We start from the raw sequence: 25,320 nt of genomic DNA on the forward strand, positions 1-25,320 counted from the left end.
AGTTCAGGAAAATTTGCAGGTGTTAGAAAGCACACAATTCAAAAAATACGAAAGTACACAGTTCAAATAAAGGGTGCAGTCACCAGAATTCTGCATTCTTCACTGAAGAATACTACAAAAAGTGACAGTAGTCCAGTAGGAAATGCGGAAATGGTAAATCACACAGAATCAAACTAGGGTCCAATAAAGAGGAGAAAGCAAGCCATAATATAAAGTCAAGGGTTAAAATGGGAACTAGTATGGGTAGCTTTAATGCCTAATGCTAAACAACAATATCAGCATAATAGGCATGTTCAAAATCTGCGGGAAAGAAGAAAATCAGTCAGGCAGTGCAGTGCCAAGGAGCAAAATACACAGGAAAGGCAAAGTAGACCTTATCAGTGGAGGAATAATGATGTTGTTAAGGGAAGCTCTAAGTGAAATAACACTTAAAGAAAAGAACATTATTAACACTAGCTAGTCAGGAAAAGTTCTTTAGTTCTTCTAAATTTTACAGCAACTATAAGGAGTTTAAATGCAATATCTGTACAGGAGCAATAAGAGACAAAATTACATGATGGTTGTACTCAGCTAAATAAAAAAAAAAAAAGTGGAAATAAATAAAACTGAGGGATATTGCTATAAAAAATCTGAATGGGATAGCTGAGACAGTTAAATCACTGTGGGTGGTGTGGATGCTATCCAGGGACACCATTTTGAAGACGCACAGCAAATGCACAGCACCCATTAAAAAGCAAGTCAGTAAGGGTAAACAACATAGCTAATAAAAGCAAGAACACATCTTTCAAAAAAATGAATTTGTGTCTCAGGGAGGACAATACAAAGAACCATAAATCTGCTTTATCTATAAAACCACGATAAAGGTAACAAAAACTGAGTTTGAATAAATCTCTGGCAAACAAGCTAATAATAATTGTCTTTTAAAGACATGTAGAGGAAAAAGCCTGAGAGGAACTGTGTAAAGACAACCCAAAACTGAGATACAGAAATGCTCAGAGAAGATAAGATCACAAATGTAAAACTTTTAATACATTTTTGTTTCTTTGTGTTCAGCGTAGAACAGCTGGGGAATTTGTCTATCCTGGAACCTTTCTTTATGGGGGGCTCGTGAGAAGGTTAAATCAGCTATATAAGCAGTGGTGGAACGAACAGACACCACAGTAACAAATCATTGGGATTAGCTGTTGCATGCCCAAGAGCCTGAAGGATGAAATAAGTGAACTATTACGATGTGTAATATTTTGCTTCAAACCACTGTGGCACAGGAAGGCTTGGAGGTGCTAATATAACACTGATTTTTTTCCCCAAAGATTTCCAGGGAGTTCAGGGGAGCTAAGGTTGGATATGACTGACATGCACAGGGCAAAACCGTAGGAGCTGGATTAATGGACTCATGGAGAATATCCCATGCTGAAAGAAATTCAACACAGCTTTTCTAAATAAAGGTCATATTTTGGAACACTTTCTGAATTCTTTAAAGAGGTCAATATGCAGGTAAATATGTAGGGATGGATTCAAAACAAATGAGGGGTAGCTGTTTGCTGTGCGATATGATTAATCTGTGCACCTCACTAACACAGGATGTTGCAAACTCTGAAATTTTACATACGTTTCAAAGCAATGGGGCAAATTGCTGTAAGAAAAATCCATTGAGGGTTGTTAAATAGAAAGACACCGTCTGGGCTAATAATCATTAGAAACTGAGGAAATGTTCTGGAGTATTGTTTGGCCTGTTCTTATATATACCCTCTGGATGTCAGTGTAAGAGACAGAAGGCAGGGCCAGATGGATCTTTGTCTTAACATGGTCATTCTTACATGCCTGCAGCAAGGCAGTATATTTTCATACTGAGGAAAAGAAGAAGAATAATTTTTATATGAGAGAAAACTGTGAAGTTTCAGGTGTGGTTTAGTACCTAAGGAGCATTTATAATACATAAAGTGGGATTACAATTCATGTGCAAGAAAAGAGATACAAAGTAAAAAGCTGCCATGATCACATGAATGTTCTAATATGAATTTGCCTTATTAACAACATTTAACAGCTAATTCTTTCGTCATAGTTATTAAGTTTTACGCTTGATTAGTGTCTGCATTTCAAAGGTATGGAACATACAAAACTTCAGTAAATTTGAGGAGAGCAGTAAGTGACAATCCTGCTAATCATACACAGACTATGAAACACTTTAAATTAGCATACTTCTGAAAAGCCTCATTTAAACTAATTGATATGAAATGTTATAAATTGTCAGTGGATGACCACTATTTTGAGGCTCTAAGTGTTTTCAAGGACAGATATAATCTTCTGGGCCAAGATGTGTTAAAAAATATGTTCCTGATTATCATAACAGCAATATTTAGCATGAGCCAGCTTTGTCTTTGGCACCTGGAAGTCTCAGGTTATAACCTTCTGTCATTTGAAGGGGATCATCCAGTTTCCCTTGACAAAATAGTATTTTCCAAATATTTCTTAAAGTGTAAATGAAATGAACTCTCAGGCTCAGGCTGGTCCTTTGGAATGATGATATATTTCCACTTAAACATTCAAAAGTCATACTTTCAAATTGAGCTTTATATTATTTAAAAAAACAACAGTATATTCTAATTTTTTTCATAATATACTGTTTTTCTTCCTGAATCTCAATTCTTTATCTAAACGATTTTTCACATCAATACTTTCAGCCATGCTTGTTTGAAAATTAGTGCATTTGGAATACAACATACTCTTAGGAAATCTGGGTGGGTTGTCATTGACATCCGTGAGAGTGATGTTTACAGTGGTAGTACCAGCTAGTCCTCCCAGCTGTCCGCCCATGTCCTTGGCTTGGATTAGAACTTGATATTGTTCTTTCACTTCTCTGTCCATATTTGGCAAAGCTGTTCTTATTACACCTATGAGAAGAAATGGGAAAGAGAAAGAACAAGTAAACAAAGGGCTGTGATTGTCTGCTATTACATTTTAATACTGGATCTCTTGGACCAGGAATGGAACTCTTCCTAAAGGACTGATAAGAGAGGAGTTCACACAGAAACATGCAAATCACTCGGGATTTTCAAAAGTGTGCTCATCAGCTATTCATCCATTCAAAATGACTGCTGTGTCTTTTCAATCAGTATATGAACGGCTGAAAGGGAATGGTGCATTTTCACTAGGGATGTGAATGGCGTGAGCACAGGTTTGCCACATCAGGACTGAAGAACACTGCATTGTGCAGAGTAGGGCAATGTAGGAAGAGGTGGCAATGCATTTCAGAGACTGCATCCTCAATTGTTTCCAGTCAGTCACTTGCTGTCACAGTTAAGCTACTATAGGCCAAGACAATATTCTTTTTGTATAAAAGGAGGTCTTTATTAGAAGACTTTCCTTTACTTGAGAGTTTTCTTGATATAGTACATAAATGCAGTGAAAACTTTAGAAGTTTCCTTAAAGAAATGTAATTAAAATATCATGGTAAGACATTACTCAAATGACTCTTAATCGTCAGTGATTTTGGATAGCTGACGTCTAAATAGGTATGCCATAATGTCCCTTCTGATATGCTAAGAATATATATGATAAAAGGAAGACTTGGAGAGAGAGAGAGGTACTACTGATCATAGGATTAGCTGATGAGGTTGTAAAAAGCTATAAGGTTTTGGGCACTCAAGCCTTTCGCTTGAAACAAAATGTATAGGAGAAAATGCATTTGTTAACATTTTACAAGTGCATATTACATTGCAAAATACTATATATTCAGCAATAGTTTTCAGAAAATGGTTAGGTGCAGATTGGTGCAGGTAGCATGCACAACTGAAAAATAAACCAATTGGAAGCATGCTTCTCCTATAAGCTATTATTGTTTTATAAAATATTGTTTTCTAGTACTAAACCATTTGGGTTTAAAAGTAGTCTTTTTCCCTTGGTCTTATAATGGGTCTGGAATGATAAGAAACAAACTTTAAGGGTCATTCTTATCTTTATAGCAACTAACCGCTGCTGTGTTAAGAAGTAGGAATAGGAACTGTTATCTTACTGTACTTGTTCAGAGTCTAGAAATAACTTTGACCTAAATCTGCTATTTCTGGAACCTATTAAAAATTCCTGTTGAATTGAATTGTATAACAATTTCCTTTCTCTCCACTTGTAAAACTGATGATGATAATGACAACATTAATAATAACTATTTTCTACCGCAGCATGGCATATAGTGTACTGCATAGCTCTGGAATATGACTAGCAAATATTTAAGAACATTTAGATACTGCAACACTATCCTTTTGAGTTTTTGGAAACAATCATTGTTCAATGTTTTGTTTTTTTCCAGACAGAAATCTTGAATTGTAAAACTGTAAAAATTTGTTCCTATTCATGTGGTATTCATGAAAAAAAATCTTTTAGTAAACAAGATGAACATTAATAGGTTTCCTCTTGAAGCTCTTAATCCGTATTTTTGCATTTGGAAACTATATGTTCCACAGTATTTTACAATATCCTTGGTATGCTTATTTTGGGGAGAAAAGAGCTATGAGAAGACTTCCCTTGTTATACTAGCAAAACAAGATAACAATAAGTAGAAAAAACTGAAAATGGGCAGATAGTAGGTTGTGAGCAGGAGATGCAGTTTATCTCATTGTTATACCTCTTTTAGGTACAATTGAGTGGCTTTCTCAGTTAGATATATTCCAGATGGTCTTCAGAAAATGAAGAATTGGCTATCACTCCTGTAGTAAAGTTCCCAGTCACCCACTGTTTATTCCTATTTGGAAGTATAAGGGCATTCTATATATTTTTCTGTAAAAAACCTTTGTCTCCAGCAAAAAAAAATCAATGAGAATAATTTTCATGTCTAGCAGTTCATAGACAATTTTCCCTTTTCTACCTACTCTATTTCAAAAGCATAGAAAAAAACCCTGAAAAACACTATTTCTACCAAAATCATCAGTTCATATGGACAGGATAAAGGTGATGTAAAGTAATCTAACCATCAAAATAGAAAAATAAAATGGAGGTAAAAATCCATGGGAAAGAAAGAACTACAAATTTTCATATTCCAGCTTCAGCTCCACAAAGAATATCCAAACTTTAAATCAAACGCTTATTATGATGTAGAGGACTTCTGTGCATGTAAAGGTGGTCTGAGCATTTTTAAATCCTTCTGACTTAAGATTTTACAATAAAGATTGTTCAGCTCCAGAACTTTGATTTTTTTTTCTTTGCAACTGTCAATACCAAATGTGCAGAAAAGTATGGTCTCAATGAGGCTACTGAAAATTGAAAATAGTATGTATGGGACCTGGACCAGAAGATATACTCTGCAAAGTTATTGAGCCATAATTCAACAGGAGATGATCCACTTATGTGGAAGAGAAAATCCAGGTGCTGTGAAAAATCTTCTGAATAAATATTAACATCAATACTCCTGCTGACACCAATTTGCATTTCAAGAATATAACTGACATCAGAATACGGACTAGAATATCGAGTCTAAGAAAAAATTGGAGACATCTAGCCATAAATAAGAATATTGACATCATAAACACATCAGAAAATTGGGTAGAAAGAAGTTTGTCAAAAGGGCATTTTAGTAACAGAACAGAATGTACGTAGAAACGATAAGGGATGTTATCTTTCTCAAGTGCTCTATGTTAAAGAAAATTCACATTAAAATCAGAAGAGTAATTTCATAGCATCAAAAAGTAACCCCCACATATAAGATCTGAGGTCTTAAAATGTGCCAGTCCAACAACTGCTTTCCAGCAGGGACTGTAATGCATTTAACCTTCCTGCAAGAGCAATAAAGGCTAACTCTCCTGTTTCCACATAGTTTGCTTACCTCCAGCAAAGCACTGCAAAAAATTAGGTCAGTAAAGAAGAGGAGTAAAGGGGCAGCTGTGACATTCAACCCATAAGGGTTAAAAACTATTTAAGTGTACTAGACTCATATCAGAGTAAATGTTTTTCACCTTTCAGGAATGATTTGAAAAAAGAGTATGTGTAAAATCATGTGCATGGCAAACACAATCCTTATTTCACATATAAAGTTAAGCTCAGTCGTTTCATCATTACCGCTTTGCGATGGGATCTTGAGGTAGTAATACAAATTTCCACAAACATATCAGCTTTTGTGTGGCAGAAGCTAAAACGTAAACAGAATGTTTGGAACTGTTTGGAAAGGAATAAAGAAGTGTTATGATTAAATAATTTTATACATCCATATGAGCTGCCTTCTTGAATACTGTGTGCACTTTCTCATCCTGAGAAGGAGGAGAAGGATGATCAGTGCTATGGAATGGCTTCTCTTTAAAGAAGTCTTCAATTTAGAAAAGAGGCAACTGAGGGAGAATATGGGTCTATAAGGTCATGGGGAACTAATAAATAGGAATTAACTGTTCACTGTCTCATGCGATGTAAATGTAAGGTATGAAATAAGTTAAGAGGCATTGCATATCAAAGAAGCAAGAGGAGCTGGTTCTTCACCCAAAAAAACTTTTGCTGTGGAATTTCTAGTCACTGGGTGTGCAGATACTGTGCTTCTGGACAAGTCAACTCTGCTGGGAAGTGGACAAGTTATGGTGGCGAAATTCTTTCAGAATTTTAGTTACATGAACACTGCTCATTGCTCAGGAAGTTTGTAAGAAACAGTTGTTGAAGACTAGAAGAGTATTCAGGGGGTGCATCACTAAACACTTCTTTTATCCTTCACCAGAGCTGAGCAGGCCATCACTTCTGGAAACATGATACAGGGCAGCATGGACTTTTGGTCTGGCCTAGTATGGATGTTCTTAAGTTCTTAAAATAACTACAAGGGAGTGTCTCAAAATTGTCACTAGAATGCAAGAGATGGCCAAAAAAGCCAAAAACAGCAATCCAAAAAATGCTTATCCATCTGCCAACAGTTCTGAGTTTGTCTGTCATTTTGTACCCAAATGGCTTTCTTCCCCTTTCCTGTCAAAAACACTCAAGATGTGTCTGGTGGTAAAACTCTTCAGTGAAAAACTACTCTATCATCTCCTTAGTTATAAAATAAAGAACTGGATATGCCAGAAGATCTGTAGTCCTGCCCAAGACCTGGATTTTAGAGAAAATCATTAAGCAGCATCCTGTGCATTATTATTCACATACTGTTTGTCTCTACAGTCATCGTTAGACCCACAGGTAACTCTCATATTGTGACCTTTCTCATGTAAGACAGGTTACAGTCCATTATTGTTGCTCAGAGAAGCATGAATCTATATGCTTTTTTCTGGTATAGGATTTTAAGCTATGCTGGGCTAGCTGTTTCATGAATCTTCCTTTACAGCTGTGTCCATTCTTTTACCACCAAGGTCCACCTGAGTAACTCATTAAAGATATTAATAGACAGATGTGGAAACACTGGTTTGTATTATTTTCCAGGGTTAGCAGCATGCAGGCCATCACCTATGGTCCACTCAATACTCACTACTGAGTAATAGATGAGCGCATATCACACAGCAATTCAAAGTGCCATGGGAAAAAAATTTGTTCTTCAAGTACTAATAACTATTAATATTTTCTTGGGAAACTTGTACTAGAACTCAAATCGTAGCTTCAGTAAAGCTTTTTCTTGCCATTGAATTCCTCCTCATTCTCTACAAGACTGAAATAATAATAATAATAAAAAAAAAAAGTATAAAGGTAAATACTTTTTTCTCCCCAGCCACTTGAAGAAGTCCCATTTGAATTTGAAAAGTAAAGTTGCTCACTGCAAATTGCAATACATCGCCTGCTCAGCGGAGCATGTGACAAAGGAATGTGCCCATTGGAGATAGTGCACTAACAGCCCTATGAGGCTCTCACCACCAAACTAATGATTGATCCGGGATAAAGGCTCTTTAACGCACAGTCTGACTTTCAAGTACAGCTTCACTGGAAGGAAAAACTATTTGCTGAAAGGGGCATATGGACAACTCTACCTGTAACATTCAGGATGACACAATGCATGGCATTCACCATGTAGGTTATTGTCTGCTTAACTGAATTGCTAAATATAGAAATAAGAATGACATTTAGAAATATAGGACAAGATACCTAATTAACATGTCTACCAACCTCCCAAATACTTCAGTCTCTTTAAACATATTATGCTTTTCTGCTCACACATCCAGTAACCCCAGACGAACACACTATGCCCCAGGAAAAGAGGAAGGCAGGAGATGATTAGCTGTTCCACAGTATCAAATTAGTTCTATATAGCAAAACAATCATTGCTAGAGAAGTTCTGACCATAAGTTCAGCAAGTAAAAATGTTGAGAAAAAAGAATGTAGACCCAAGATATGAAACTGAATCATCAGGAAAAAACAAAAAATAGAAAGCATGTAAACAGATAAAGCTTTAGCTATAGAGAAATTGTAAAACATGAAAAAAAAAAAAAAATTGTTCAATGTATACATATTTTAGATATTCCGGGACTGACTGGAGGAGCATGTTTCTTTTGTTTCTACAACAGATTGTAATTCATTCAAAAACTAGTCAATACTCAAAACTGAATCATGTGCAAAGTTACTCTACTGGCTTTTGGCCATATCAGCCCAGTCCATATTTATTCATTGATACTGCCCACATGAATCAAAATCCAAAGTTTAAATCTTCCGCTGTTGCGGATAAACTATTTACCCGTCTTCGGATCAATGGAGAAATATGGTTGCCCCTGAAGAATGCTGTAAACCACTCTAGCACTGTTTCCATAAGTGGGATCATCAGCATCTGTCGCCTTTACTTGAAGCACATATGCACCTGCAAAGAAACACAGGTAGTCACATTTTCAGTATAGAGCAGTGATCAGGCATATTTCAGACACATTAGTCCTGTTGATAGTGGATTCTGTTGTAATTCTTGTTCTACTGGAAACAAGGTGAGAATAAAACAGTCAATTCTTCAGCTCCCTGCTAGCAATCATCTAGGTAAGAGCTGAGGCATAATGGGAAGCAGCCCACCGTCAGAAGATATTTATAAACAGTTTATGATGCATGCATTATTTACAAAAACTTTTTACCCCACACATACAGGATGGAGGCCTGGGGAAGTGCAATACTGGATTTTGAAAAAGGAGTATGTCCTATAGTTTTGTGAAAAGGTTGACAACTGTGGAAGTAAAATATGTGAGTTGCCTTCAAAACAAGTGTTTGGTCAAGCAGCTCCTGAATCTCCCAGTGAACCAATCTCTAAGTACCTTAAAAAACTATACTGCAGTCTTCTAAAGATGGAATTCACATTCCCATTGTAGAATGAAATTAGGTGTTTCGTTCAGCCAGTTGTCTTCAAAATCCAGACTTGAGTCTTCTTCCCTTTCCAATACAGTGCAGTAGGAAACAAAAGTACCATGGAGGAAGAACCTCCCCTTGATATTCTGTTTTCAGCCATGGTTATAGACCAGACCTAGTGCAGTTTGCTTTATATTCTGACTTAAAGGGGACCCATGCCATGGAGCAAAAGAAATGCACAAGAAGACAGAAAACTCACTGTAAATGGCAATAGTCTTGCAGAAATGTCTTGTTCCTCCTGATGGTCACTAAGCAATTTACCTGCATTTCCCCACTGCCCCATAATGAAAATAGTGTTCAAACTATAGTCTTCAGCAAAACAAATGGCCACATATTTAGGCTTTCCCATCAGCTTTGAAGAGTTAATAGTTTCCTATGATCTTCTGTGCAAATGAGTGTTGGGATTTGCAATGTTGATTTGGAGTCAGTGAGCCTATATGAGAAACAGCACAGGGAGGAGGGTTATCCCCCTGTTTTTGTTTTACGAAATGTTCTGCATTTGGAGGTCATCTGACATTTTTTCAAGAATATCTACTGCAAGTGCTTCAAGACTGCTACTTTTCTGTAATGAAAACTGGCAAGTTTCAAAGGATGTTCACAATCTAAAATTAACCTTAATGAATGGACTTGTCGAAGTTTATTTCTGGGAGTGCCTCACTGAGAGATGGTCCACGTGAAAGGTCCTACGACTTAGACAGGAAAGTAACTCATTGCAAAGGTAGCTGTTTGGAGGATTTTTTTTCAGTCCCCACCATCCCCCCATCTCTCCCTATGAGGACTGACAGTGGTGCTGAAGGGTTTGGAATTAACATTGTAAAAATACTTGCTGCATGATGGCTGGTCATACAAGACTGCTCCTGTTACAATTGTTTATCAAACAATAGAGAATGAAAAGGTATTCCAAGAGATATTCTTTCTATCTCCTGAAGAAGACACAGATATATGTTATTTGACTAACAATCACTTTTTAAAGTCAATAGGTTGATCATGTTTTTAAGCTGAGGGCAAGTTTCATTAAAATCAACTTCTAAAAGAAATAAAAGATTAGCAATGAATAAGTGAATGAAAATAAACTATTGAGATGGATTCAGTTAACTAAAAGCCTGAGGTTACTCTCTTGATTTTCTGGATGTGAAAGGTGAGGAATGATACCTGTTAGAGAAGACCAAAGTCCAGGTTCAGTATAACAATTGTGGAAGCAGTACCTACCTAAACTCTTGCACCTTTCTTTACATAACACATAACCATAACCGACTATACATTAAATAGCTTAGACAAGCCCAGCTGGAGGAATACATTTTCCTACTGGAATGACAGACAGAAGCAATCTAATACCTGTTCAGCATTTAATGGCTTTCTTCTGTTCCCAGCCATAAGGAGTATCTTTGTAATAGGATCTCCCACTTTCAGCCCTATCTTCTGCTCCAGAAATTCAGGGAGCCATAGCAATAACTTAGTTCTACTCCAGTGACCGAGATGGAGAAGGAAATTGTAGCTTTCAAATTTTTTCTCCTCTTCCCTTAAAAAACAGAAGTTCACTGTACGTGCCACCTTTGGACCCTTACTGTTGTGGAAGAAAAAGGGAGATCTGTTCCTTCTGGAGCAACTACACTGACAAAACATGTCATGGTCACTCACTGTACAGTACAAATTCCCTTCCTGGTATACACACAACTGTCTGCCTTCATTGCTACAGTATCTTACTATCTTTCCAACCTAAAAAATTCAGTCTACTTTTTCCACTGAAAAGAAATGTTAGCTTTTAACATAGTTGCCGCCTTCTTTCCTCCCTACCAAAATGTTCAGTCTTTCACTGTGTTCTGACCTTAGGCTGGTGAGTTTTGCTTCCCTCTGAAGATTCTGAGATGCTGAGGTCTGAGCTGGAACTGGGTGACTGAGCACTCTGGCTGACAAGCGTGTTGCTTCAGTACTGGTTTAAGACAATAGCCTGCACTTCTGCCAAAAAAGGCAACGCTGTTACACATTCCCAAGTCTTCCCTTGGGGCAGGACTCATGTTTCTGATGCCACACTGGTTGCTACTTCAGGGAGCTGATTATAGTTTGTCTTCTGAATATGAATTGACAAAATTTTGTCATCATGTTACTCAGACCTTTGCTTTGCACCTTGAAGGGAGCAACATTCTCCATAAGAGGGCAGGACAGGCAGACCATGATTTACAAATGCAAGAGCAGAAAGTAAAGTTTCTTTGTATGTGCACATATTTTCTGAAGTGCTGAGCACTGAGAAGACCTACCAAAGGTCAGGATTTAAAAATCTGATGTTTCTGGAAGGCTAGCCACACCACCTGCCTTCTCACAGGTTATCAACAGAGAACTTGCAAACACCATAATGAAGATCGCTCCTACACTTGAGTCTATCTATCTGATAGAAACAGCAGACCTGTCACACAGAGCACTGGCCATCACCTCAAGAGGGCGAAAAACTTATTTTACTATGGGTGTTCACATCGACTAACTTTGGACAACAAATGTAGACAGTTAAAAGGCTCCTAAAGTCAGGCAGTGAGGAAAATCTCATGTTACCTAATCAATACTTTTGCAGCACTTTTGGACTTCAGAATATATAATCTTTATGAATTTTGCTTCACTGCATCTCACTTGCAAATTGAAAACAACACATAAGTCTATATGCCCACTCTTTTAAAAAAGAATTCTTAAGCCTAATATTGTACTGATCTTGAGATTTGAAATCAATATTAACTGATACATTGAAGCTACGATGAGATAAAATAAATCATAAATGTGATTCGATTTTAAGGAAATTATTTAAAAAGAAAGCATTGCTCCTCTTAAGTACTTAAGCTGTTAGTTAAATAGTAATGTTTATTTTCTATCCATTTCAGTTACAATTCTGCACCTGTATTTATCACTATCAGAGCTTTTCCTTTAATCCTTAGAAGCTCAGTTCAGGAAAAAATAATTACAGTGTACTTTGAAGAGGACTGTAAGATATGCTAGTTTGCTATGTTAGTTTGCTATGCTAGGTCATATTCAGAAGGCAGACCTAGCTCTGGTAAACTTTGTGCAAAAAATGCTGCAGTCTTATGGAAAACTTTAAGAACTTTTTACCTTCATATGAACAGTGTGATTTATTCATTTATTTGTATAATCATAGATAAAATACCAACTCATTTATTTACTATTTTACTCTATCAAATCCATACTTAGAATAAATGTGATTTTGTCTCCTTATGGTTAAATGACATTTCATTATTATTATAAAAGAGATCAAGAAGGAAAGATGATCCATATTTAATAGATAAAAAACTATTTATATTTTATCTCATTATGCCTGCCTTTTTGTGCACATGGTACAGTTTTTAAGTTCTATTCAGATCTGCAATAAAAGATAACCCACAACAAAAAGTCATATGCAATGAATAAGATATATCAGTATGACACTGAATTAGTGGAATTCATAAATGTATTTCCTCCAGGTGAAATAAAACAGAAAAAAACATCCCAAATCCAACAATTGTAATTGATTTTGATACTGTCCCACAAAACATCCTTATCTCTAAAATGCAGAGACATGGATTTGACATGGCCCACTCGGTGGATAAGGAATTGGCTGGATGGTCACACTAAAGTAGTTGCAGTCAATGTCCTGGTGGAGACCAGTGACGAGTGGTGCCCTCAGGGGTCTGTATTGGGACCAGTATTATTTAACATCTTTGTCAGGGACATGGACAGGGGGATTGAGTGCACCCTCAGCAAGTCTATGGATGACACCAAGCTGCGTGGCGTGGTTGATACTCTACTGGAAAGGGATGCCATCCAGAGGGACCTGGACAGGCTTGAGAGGTGAGCCCATTCAAATCTCATGAGGTTCAACAAGGCTAAGTGCAAGATCCTGCACCTGGGTCAGGGCAATCCCAAATATAGATACAGGCTGGGTAATGAGTGGATTGAGAGCAGCCCTGAGGAGAAGGACTTTGAGGTATTGGTGGATGAAAAACTGAATATGAGCTGGCAATGTGCGCTCACAGCCCAGAGAGTCAATTGCATCCTGGGCTGCATCAAAAGAAGTGTGGCTAGCAGGTCAAAGGAGGTGATTCTTCCCCTGTACTCCACTCTCATGAGAGCCCACGTGGAGTACTGTGTTCAGCTCTGGGGCCCCCAGCATAAGAAAGACATGGACCTGTTGGAGCAGGTCCAGAGCAGGGCCACAAACATGATCAGGGAGCTGGAGCACCTCCCATATTAAGACAGGCTGAGATAGTTGGGGTTGTTTAGCCCAGAGAAGAGAAGGTTCCAGAGTGACCTTAGAGTGACCTTCCAGTACGTAAAGGGGGCCTACAGGAAAGATGGGGAGGGCCTCTTTATCAGGGAGTGTAGCGATAGGACAAGGGGTAATGGTTTTAAACTGACAGAGGGTAGATTTAGATTAGATAGAAGTAAGAAATTCTTTACTGTGAGGGTGGTGAGACACTAGAACAGGTTGCCCAGAGAAGTTGTGGATGCCCCATTCCTGGAAATGTTCAAGGCCAGGTTGGATGGGGCTTTGAGCAACCTGGTCTAGTGGAAGGTGTCCCTGCCCATGGCAGGGGTGTTGGAACTAGATGATCTTTAACATCCCTTCCAACCCAAACCATTCTATGATTCACAACTGAATTCATGGATTGGTAACACTTCAGAATAAGAGAAACTTTACAAAGTATACTAAATTAACACAAATCAAGAACTACTGACTCTCTATATTCATCAGCTTCTCTTAAGTTCCAACAGGTTTAGGTAAGAAATGCTCAATTAAGATATTCAAGCAACATTATTTTTTCTTGTTATGATGTAAGTAATCACATATGTTTAAGATGTTGGTATGTGAGGTATTGAATGTGTTAGTGGGGGGGATTTTTAATAAGCAAAGTTGGTCATTTTTCATAAATTTAACCCATACAGGGTCTCAGGAGACTGAAACAACAGATACAGCAGTAAACATGTTTATCTGTTTTTGCATATTCAAAGCAAAGCTACTGTGGCTGAGAATGGATTTTGGAGCTCACCCCCTATTTCATCATTTGTTTCCTAAGCCCTAGCAACAGCAGCTTAAAACCAATCCATATCCTTTTTACAAAGCAGTTACCATTTCCCTTTCTTTTCAAAACCACTATGACCAGCAAGTGGCCTCTGCTATATACCACCAGCAGCAGCTTCCTCCAAACCAGAAATTATTTACCAAAACAAAGATTTGCTGAAAGAGTGTGAGGCAGAATGAGTGTTTTCATGGTGATACTTAGAGTGGAGTTCATGTCACCTATTATTAGACTTCTACCATGTAGGCGTCTACACTCAGGCCAAGCACCTGCAGCTCACTTTGCAGCCAGGGGCTGGGTACAGGGAGCTTGGTAGCACTGGTCTGCACGTGCCAGTGATGCACAGGTAGGCATGTAAAACACTAGAGCTGAATCCATATCTATGTCTAAGTTCTCATGCAAAAATGTGACGTTTCAGAGTCAAGGAAGCAGACAGCGGCCATCAGCATGCCTGAAAATTCTGCCATCGACTTAGGTGCCTGACGATCCCTGCACAGACCAATTCTTAGCAGTCTAAAAATATTAGTTTAGATATTCTTAGGTACATGCTCCAGGTAATTCAACCTTATTACACAAAAGAAAGGAGAAATGCTGATTTATAAACTAAGTTTTATTAAGGCAGACATTCAAAGTCATATTTTAGCCTGATAAATAGCAGGCACTGAATATGAAAAATAATCCATTTCAAAGTGATAGCAGTTTCAACTATATTAATTCGTCAGATCTTTTACAACAAACAGATAATATGTAAAGCTTATATTTTTATGAGAGGTCAGGCATGTTTTTTAATGTGCCTCCAGTCATTTACTAACTTTAAATACATACCTAATGTTCTAAACAGGTTTTCTGAAATTGGTTTCTCATCGTCTCAGTATTATCAAGCATTGCCCATTGTATCTAACACGCTTTTTATTTTATTGCAAAGCATAAAACCAATATATATTTAAAAGTAGAGACTAAAATGTAATTATTTTTTTCCAGGCAATAATACAGTGCACTACAGCTATAAATCTTTAATGCACAAAGGTAGTGATGGAGGATCACATTTACTATAGCTCCTGACATTTTAATTAAAATACATACTTACATTACTACATAAAGTAACCAAATGAACAAAAAAATACAATATTTTTGTTGTTTGGAAATACCTTATATGATAGTTAGCATTTAAAAAGACTTATATTTTTTATTTTTGATGTGCAATCATCAAATATTTGATGTAAGGCATTATAAAATGTGGAGGAATGGAATGATGTGCTTAAGTAGTTATTTATGTTTCAGAAAGAAAAGAAAAATAATGCTAAACCATTCCCATGGCTCAAGGAAATTGCATGGAATTTTAATGAAGATTATATTTTCATTAAAATAATACAAACAATATTGAGGACTAACATGTTGTAAATAGTTGTTTTAATCACAGCAAGCATACTGGCCTGAATTTTACTCTGGCTAAAGTCCAAAGGCAATCCAGCAATAACTGCAAATAGAATGGGGCCCAAGATCTCTAACTCATTGGCCAAACTGACTAAAATAGCACTAAAAAAGCCTCGTAGTTCATATTAGAATGACTGGAGGGAACTATAGGAAGCCTGAGTTTATACCGTAATGAGAATGTTTATGAAATAAGGATTTGACTTCTAGAACTATTACCATTTTTTCTGGCAGTCTTTCATGAGTAAAAATGCTACTTTGCCAAAATCAAAATAATCTCTGAAAGAAAAGCAGTATTGATTAAATATTTTCCCATCCTAAATGGACAGGAGGAAAGAGGGGCATACCTGCTGGCATAGAAACTCACTACTTTGCACAATATTCTTCCTCAACAATTGCCAGAATACCACCGTGGCAGTCCAAACAACATCCATACTCTTCAGGATTCAAGTTAAAACCTAATCAATATCTACTTTTTTATGTTTTCTTTTTTTTGGGGGGGGCGGGGGGGGGAAGAAAAAGTGAACTTATGACTTATTGCAGCACTACATTGCAATTCAGATCAGGAGATCCCCTGTCTCAATAAATATTGCCCTGACCTGCCACTGGCAGTTTTAACAAAGCTCTAGTACTGGGAGAACATGTGCATCTGTAAAGAGAGATGCTGATATTGCTCTTTTGGGGATTATCTTTTATAGAAGAAATTACCAATAATGTGTTTTGAAGATATACACCTGAAGCTGACTTCCACTAAAGTAATGTGAGGAAGGCATATTTTACTTGGAAAAGCCGGTTTCCAGTTTATGTATTCATGGCTGTGCAGCCCTGAAAATAGCACAAGCTTGCTGGCTCCATCAATATCTTGAACATTAGACACAATCAGGGAAGCACACTTTTCTCCTGTTTTGCATTCCAGACATCACACTGAATATATATATTTTTTTCTCTCAGCTGTCAGAAGCAGCTATGTCCACAAAAGCAATACTGCCATTCCCTGTTGTAATTGATGAAGAATGGCAGCTTTTTGCTAATACTTTTGCTGTGCTGTTAGCTAAAAGCAGTGGTTGCAAGTCTCAGCATTCAGTGCATAATCAAACATATTTCTAGTATCTCCAGAATAACATTTGATTTACAGTGCCAGCAATCCAGGGAGTATGGAAGCTGGCTTTGCTAAGCTGAACCACATACACTGCTTTCACCTGGAAAACAGTACTTTAAGTGTTGAGGTTTTTTCCTGGCAAACTGGAAGACATGGCATTGTGAAGAACAAATATCTTTTTTGTTTCTTCTTCCTTATGTCATTAATGGTTTTATAAAAAGCAAAGTAGAACTAAGGTTTTAGAAAGAGTCAGCACATTTTATTGCCCACAATGTTTTTGTCTCAAAGTAAGTCTTTCTTGCTAATTAATTAATAAGTCACTTTCTCCTGGCTATCCCTGTCTCCCTCATGGATGATGAGGGTAATCAGGGGAAACCTACAGCTGTGGGTTTTTTAGATAATTATTTAGCTTGGAAAACAGCAAAGTAATTATTTTCTTTCCCCTTTTTTTTCCTACCCTCATCTGTTGGGGTCAGCCAGAGTTAAGTCACTAAGGGCACACAATCTGGCTAAGCTAATAATGACTCTGTTAGCAGTGAATGTTTATTTAATTTATTTATTTTTATTAATTTAGGCTATTTATTTATTTATAAAGACATCCAGCTGCTTACATAGTCCCAAGGCTGTGATAATATTTACAGAGGTTGCACTTCTGAAGAAAACAAGGAGCTTGAAATAGCAGCTAATAGTCTATACCCAATATGCACATAAATGAGTAGCCTAGTAAAGTAACTGCTGGAAATAATGCGCAAGGAGAGCAGCACAAGAACCAATTAGCAAATACTAAGCTTAATATCCATCTGTTTGAGAAATACATCTCTTGAGAGTAATTTTTCTTTTCTGTTTTCAAGTCTATGGATTGTTTTCCTCTTACCAATGTGACACAAGATCCTCTCACATATATGAAATTTAGCAAATAGAAAGACTTAGCTTTGACTTTTGCTTTTGTAATCTTGACAACTTGATATCTTTTTAGGCAATGGCTCAACAGGGACTTAATTTTGCCAGTATACCCATCATGGCTAGCATGTGGGAGATAAGATTAAAAAAAAACAGTACACCCTTTAATCATGATAGTTGTGCTGGCAAAATCCCTGCTGTAGATGTCTCTGTGCTGACAAAAGCATGCTTTTATTGGTTTAGTTCATGTTTTGCAGGGCGGTGCTGTAAGCCATATTAGAAGAAACAACCTTTCTGATATCAAATGCTATGTCTGAACTAGAGGACTTTGCCAAAAACACTGTATGAAATTAGATGTGCCCTGGGAAATAAATATTATTTTCAATGGAATTGTGAAATAATAGATGTTAGCCATACCTGATGCACTGAAATCTTAAGGGTTTGAAGAAAAAAGAATCAACTCCAGAATAACAGCACAAAGAGTTGATATTCATTTATTAATCCATAAAGTGTTTCAGTGTGATCAAAATATTTTTCAGATGCAAATGTTCAAAGAAAAGGCTAAGTATTAAGCTCAATTTGAGTAAGGAAAGTGATATACTGGAATTGATTCCTAGCTTTTGAATGCTAATGCAACTTGATGGTTGTCACGATGTTTAGCTGTACAGGACTTGTTAAAATCAGCTGCATGCCTTTCAACACCATACCATCCTTCTAGTGCCAGATGAAGGAGTACCAGGAAAAGAAGCATTTTTAAGCAATCCAGGAAACTACATTCACTTTTCTCATGGAAAAGCTCCTGGAGATTCTTAAGATGTGGCAAAAGTCTTCAAACTGTGACTTTCCATGCCCCCCCCCCCAAAAATGTATGCCAAAAATGGTGGACGTCACACAAAGAATTCAGGAGAAAGCACGTCATTGTGTACTTCCATTATTTACTGTTTGAAGTTTTCATGAGCTGGAGTTTCACACATCAATTCTTCAAATGTCAAATGATTTATTCAGAATGTAGTAATAAGAAAACTTGAGCTTTACACAGGACACAAGAAAAAATTTGTGTGAAATAAATGTCATTCATACTGAATGTCAGTTAAAGGGACTTTGGTTTGATTCTCAGTAGGTGTTCGGATGGTATATGGAGGCTGGTTTGTTTTGTTTATTTTTACCAGATGTTGGACCTGGTTAGAAATAATTTAATTCTATGCTCACCCACCTGAATAAAGTTCATTTCTACACAAGAATTTGGTGAAAAAGTATTTTAGTTTTGAATGACAGAAAGAAGTTTATCAGGACCTTTTGGCCAGTTATATTTTAATAGCGGCATGCACTTAGGATCAAATTTTAGTAACCAAATTTCATATTAATCTGGTGACATTGCAAGGAAAAGAGACTTGGAGAGGCTGATGATTGAGCACTTCTAAAGTTTGTTTTGCCTGCATCACATCTCCTCCTACCTACTTGAAGTGTTGTGGCTAAATCTCTCAAGAAGGATGCAGAGCAGTCTTCATGAACATTTTTTTCCTTCATGTTTCTTTGTATTTACCTTTAGACCTTTTCTCCTACTTAAAATTGACAAATCTTCTAAGGGAAAACTTGGACTAGGCAGAGGCACGATAACATGCAAAAGTAACCTCAGAACACAACAGTGACTTCTACACGATCTAGTATGCAATGTGATATTCTGTGAAAGGTGCAGATTTTTCTTTAATTATTTAATCAGAATATTGCTTTGAAGACATTCCTGCTACTTCAGGATCAAAGCACTGAAGAATCCATCGAATTTTACTCTATACATTTGCATTAAAATTTAAAATGTTATCTATCTGATTCATTCAGTGACTTAATTCATAATTTCTATACTATTCTACATAGCTTCCTACATCAACATCCAACTACACTAACCTTCAGCAGTGATAGGGGACAGTAACCCCACATACCCATGATAGAGGTCTGACTATAGGGGCTTCACAACTTAGAATGGCATGGATGTCCTCAGGTCCCACAAAAGGTTTCCCTCATGTAAACTCATTTGCAAGAATAAGAAAAATGGTAAAAGAGGCATTGCTACTCCAAGTGACATCAGGCTCAGCCTCCGTCACAAACAGTATTTCAGAAAAAAAGGTGGAAGAAATCCATAATTTGAAAACATTAGGATAACACGGTCCTATGTAAGTCCTGGTCTGATTCCTAGCAGTGGTTGGTTCAAACCCTGAAACACAAGCCATCATATCCCTTCCAAACATCTCTTACCTTTTACCACAATAGTTGGACCTTCCTCAAACAAAGCTAATGAACTAATTTCCCTTTCTACAAGAACAGGGTAAGAAGTAATGAACTGAACATACAGCAAAACAGACAGAGTGTTTTGATGGATGAACCAAGACACTTTGCACAGGGCTGACTGTGGTGACTCTTCTCCTCATCTGGGCATTTTATTCCCTCTCAGAAACCCCATCCCTGTTGTAGGAGTGACCCAGCCACTTGTAAAGGTACAAACCGAGGTCAACTTCAGATTTCCTTGATAATTCACAGCAGTTTAGTGGACTTTGTACAAGCAGCTGAATCATCCTTGCAGCAGAAACTCCTGAGAGAGAGGTGGAACAAACAGCTGGCAACAGAAACCAGTGCAGGCATTCAGGTTAAGAGTAGTCAGTCTTCAAACAGAGCCCTAATTTTATATATTAGTATTATATATTAGTATTTATATACTGAGGCCCCACCCCCCCTTTTTTTTGACTAGAGTAATTATAGTGTCACTGCCTTTGGAAGTTCTTGAGAAGAGATTAGACATTCATTAGGAATGACATATATGTGATTGATCCTCATGGAAATGCAGTAAGTAAATGTGAGATCCCTTCTCCCTGGGGTTGTTCAGCCTGGAGAAGGCTGCAGGGAGACCTTATTGCAGCCTTTCAATACTTAAAGGGGGCCTACAAGAAAGATGGGGATAGTCTTTTTAGCAAGGCCTGCTGTGACAGGACAAGGGGTAATGGTTTTAAACTAAAGGAGGGTAGATTCAGACTAGATACAAAGAAAAAATTTTTCACGATGAGGGTGGTGAAACACTGGAACAGGTTGCCTAGATAGGTGGTAGATGCCCCATCCTTGGAAACATTCAAGGTCAGGCTAGAGGGGGCTCTGAGCAACCTGATCTAGTTGAAGATGTCTCTGCCCATTGCAAGGTGGTTGGACTAGATGACCTTTAAAGTTCCCTTCTATCCCAAAGCATTCTATGATTCTAACCCTAGCTTTGTGATTCTGTACACTGTATAAACAGACATCCCTCCCCTCAGAGTATTACTATGTCCTTGCCCTTGTAGCTACAATAGAAATGCCCCTGCGTTAGCATTTTCATTTGGTTCAGGACTGCACTTTTGAAGCAAATCTTTCAATTGTCTCCACTTACTATGCTCTGGTTAATATGTGAAACAGTCTTTATGTGTGCAAACTGGATTATTTTGGAGTGAAGCTAAGATGGAAGGTATGTTGTAGGTATGCACCTGATGCAAGGCAGCTGTTAATAGGTAGGTGTTCAGTCCAAGGGGCCAGATGAGAGTTTATTTGAAACCATGAGAGGAGATATACTCTGGATGCCAAGTTCTCAGCACTCACTGTTTCATCACACAAATCTGTTTCTATTGCATCATATAACTGTCTAGTATGATGTAGGTAGCACTCTTTCTTTTGTACAGTATCAGGAGTAATACTTCTCCAATCCTTTTCAGAGCCTTTAGATACTACCATAACAATGCATAGGTATAATTATTATTTCACATATGGGACATTTGCAAATTGATTAGCAAAAATCTATAAAGTTTTAACTGAAGACAGAAAATGTTATAGTAATACTACTATGCATATTTAGCCAATTTAGTACTGAAAAGATAATAATTTAGTGATTAGGAGAGAGAAGAAATTCAAGCTACAAGGTCATATTAAACATATGGAAGGTTAAATATACCCACTTAAAATCATCTGTAAGCATGAATTCCTGTCTCAAATATCTTATATTAGTGTGACAATTCCCTTCTTTTCATGTGTCTGCATACTGCTTTTTTTTCTAAAATCATATTACAACTCTCTAGTGTACCAGTCTGATTTGTTATTGATCTGAACAGTAAATCCAATTTTGTATGTACTTCACAATTTGGATCAGTATAATGCCTTGACAATACAGTATTATTAAACAAAACCTCAAGTATCCTTTGCAGCAGGCAAATTTCTGGACTGTGTGCTGCAAGACTAGGGACTTAAAACTAGTTTTCTTAAGAAAAGCCCAGCGAACCAAAGAAAATGTCAGTGTTTCACTGGAGGAATGCATGTCCCAGGCATAACTAGGAGGATGTTCTTTGCCAAAAGGTCACAGAAACACGCTTTTCACTCTTTTCTGCCTTACTAAGCACGTCTCTGTTTCAAGATACTGCAGGCAGAATTTTTCTCAGCATCAGGAAAGACAGTGACTGAAGCAGAAGACTGGAACAGGGAGATCTTGCCCTGTACTTAACTTCTATACCAGACTGTTGGTCAACAAAGTATTTCAGTATTTCTTAGATTCTTCACGATAAAATGGAACCATGAGCCTTCACACTTACAGTGGTAGGTATTGTTCTAAGACAGTTCGATGCACGGTAATTTTTGGTGCTCTAGTGTGGTGATAATAGAGAGGTCTTCTATTATATCTCTGGTCATGTGTCGTGGTTTAACCCCAGCCACCAACTAAGCACCACGCAGCCGCTCACTCACTCCCCCACAGTGGGATGGGGGAGAGAATCAGAAGAGTAAAAGTGAGACAACTCGTGGGTTGAGATAACAACAGTTTAATAACTGAAATAAAATAAAATTAAATGTAATAATAATAATAATAATAATAGTAATAATAATAATGACAACAACAACAGCCACAATAAAAAATAAATTGTAATGAAAAGGGAAAGAAAAACAAAAAAGAGAGAAACAAAAGACAATTGGTGCAAATGAAAAACAATTGCTCACCACCAACCGAACAATGCCCAGCCTGCCCCTGAGCAGTGGCCCCCGCAGCCAGCTTTCCCCTAGTTTATATGCTGAGCATGATGTCATATGGTATGGAATATTCCTTTGGCCAGTTTGGGTCAGCTGTCCTGGCTGTGACCCCTCCTAGCTTCTTGTGTATCTCCAGCCTTCTCAATCGGTAGAGCATGAGAAGCTGAACAGTCCTTGACTAGTGTAAGCACTACTTAGCAACAACTAAAACATCGGTGTGTTATCAACATTATTCTCGTCCTAAATCCAAAACACAGCACTATACCAGCTACTAGGAAGAATATTAACTCTATCCCAGCTGAAACCAGTACATCATGCCATAATAATATACATAATTTGGAAATGCAGCATTAGGTAGAACACCAGACTATCCCAATCTGAGACACATAAAGCAGTATATCACATTCTTCAAATTCCTTAAAGTCATGCCTTTGAAAGAATTATGGACTACAGTCAAGAAGCAGTCAAACAACAATCTCAAGAGCCGACAGAATTACAAAATATTGCTTATTTGGGACAATATGATATTTTAGAAGGCATCTTGCAACTTATGGCTGTGCAAATACCTGGGTTTTTTTTTTGTTTGTTTGTCATGTTAAAAACTGAAAGATAAAGTGTGGCTTTTGGAATAAACAAAAAAAAAACAACTCGAGCAAAACTATGATTATAAGTTAATTTCAAGCATTCCAATACCTGCAAAACATTTCAGTTTTGAGCATGGTAAACAGGCAATAGCAAGAAAGCTTTTGTTTCCAGGATGGCATGAGGAGTGGAAAAGACACTCGCATATGGTGTGGGAGTTCACAATTCAGCCGCCTTTTTTGGCCTGAGGAAGTTTAGATTCATACTGCCCACATTTCTGGAAAATTTAATGCATGTGACTGCTTATAAACTTTTACATTTCATTTATTTAATTATTCACAAAGTTACAGGCTTTTTTTCTAAGACAGCTTCCTGACTCTCATGCAATGTCACTCCTTCTTTCATTTTCTCCTTCTCAGTTTCTTCTGTATGAGCACTCCTGATCAATGAAAATCTAAGTGTTTTCAGCAACATGAAACCATATTAACAAGTGAGCCTGAAAGACAGCCATTTACCTAAAATGGCTGGAATAAGACCACTGCTAGCAGTGAAACAGAAAGAAGGTGGGTCTTCTACATAAATTGGACTATTGTGTTAAAACCTTTCCTAAAATGTTTTTGTGTGTATAATCAGCTAACTCGCAAACAGTGAATGAACTCTTCACTAACATAAAAAAGCCTTCAGTAACACTCTTGTCCTTTGTGATTCAGTTTTAATCTCTTAAGAGAGATCCAAGGCAGTGCTGTGATTCCAGCATAAACTAATAGCATGGCAAGTAAAAAATGTGACGGAGCACATGCGGGGAGGGGGGTTTGAAGTACTGGACAAAACCCCCCTCCTCTGCTTAGAGAAGACTATTACTCTAAGATTACTCTATTTTAAAATTAGTATTGTTTTCATCAATGTGCCCTAATTGTGGGTGCTGAAGTTTCACAATTCAGCTTCAGGCACTCAAGATTTCAATCTCAATACTCTAAAAGTTAATGTACCTGCCCACCCCAAAATGCAGACAGTGTTCATTTATCAACTAAATCTTCATTCATCCTGTATGTAAAAATAAATGCCTGAATCCTCATGGGATAGTCTGTGTTATTGACTGAGTGGGTTGTGACTGCAAAACTTCAAACTGAAATTACACCAGATCTGGTGCTGTTAGCCATCGGGCCTGGGGTCATTCTGGGTGATATTAAAGGCTGTATTCACGTATGCATGTGCCACTCTTCCCTGTGTGTCAAAGGTAAATTAAAAGCCCAGACCACCACTCTCAAAAATCCTTCTTTTAGCCATGAGTGGTAAACAAAGGTGTTCTCATAGCTAGTCGAAGAGTGTATCTTCTGGCAAAATGTAATTATACTCCTTATCTTTTCTCAATTAAGAATATTTCAGCTCATGTTATTCAGCACTTCCCATTGTAAAGCCCTGTTTGGGAAGGGTGAGATCCTAAATTTAGCAATAAAGTTCTCATTACCTTGGATAGTGAAGGACCATACATTTAGATATCACCCTAGATAAAACCCAGTGTTTCCTGACATGTTGATACTTATTCAGAGAAATTGGATTAAAATTAAAATTTTCAAACTTGATTTCACGAGCTATTGACTGATTTTGAGAAGCCTTTCTTGTGGAAATATTGACTCAAAACATTGCTTGCATGATTCTGCAACCATTCTTTTCTTCAAATCATTAACTATGCAGAAAATGCATTCTGTGTCCAAAACACATGATTGAACTCTCCAGGAACTCTTAAAATATCAAACCTCCTGTCACCCATACATCTCATTATTAATGCATACAAGAAATCCAATTTCAAAATATTTTGGTCCCTTTTGCAAAGTGGTATGCCTTTCAGAAGTAACATTAAAATTTAAACATCTTTTTTAAAAAAACTGTTTAGATTCTGAAGCATGTAAGAAGATTTTATGTGTGTTTTCTTTTTACAGGAATCATTTCTCTAACTTGCTAGATCAGCTT

The 25,320-nt window shown here is 37.3% G+C and overlaps 1 protein-coding gene across 2 annotated transcripts in view; it reads right to left on the bottom strand.

The window, feature by feature from the left end:
• The window catches only part of CDH12 (cadherin 12), a gene marked incomplete at both ends in the record, with an annotated part of 167,766 nt that overhangs the window by 66,075 nt on the left and 76,371 nt on the right, over nucleotides 1-25,320 (bottom strand). Inside the window, 2 exons of one of the 2 annotated variants that reach the window (XM_082310083.1) lie at nucleotides 2,724-2,891; nucleotides 8,615-8,734. In XM_082310083.1, coding sequence (XP_082166209.1) covers nucleotides 2,724-2,891; nucleotides 8,615-8,734 — 288 coding nt within the window. The remainder of the gene's footprint in view (nucleotides 1-2,723; nucleotides 2,892-8,614; nucleotides 8,735-25,320) is intronic. The other variant, XM_082310084.1, reaches the window with a different exon arrangement.

The sequence above is a fragment of the Platalea leucorodia genome (genome assembly GCF_965183815.1).
Source record: "Platalea leucorodia genome assembly, chromosome: 1".
In the NCBI taxonomy this organism is placed as follows: Eukaryota; Metazoa; Chordata; class Aves; order Pelecaniformes; family Threskiornithidae; genus Platalea; species Platalea leucorodia.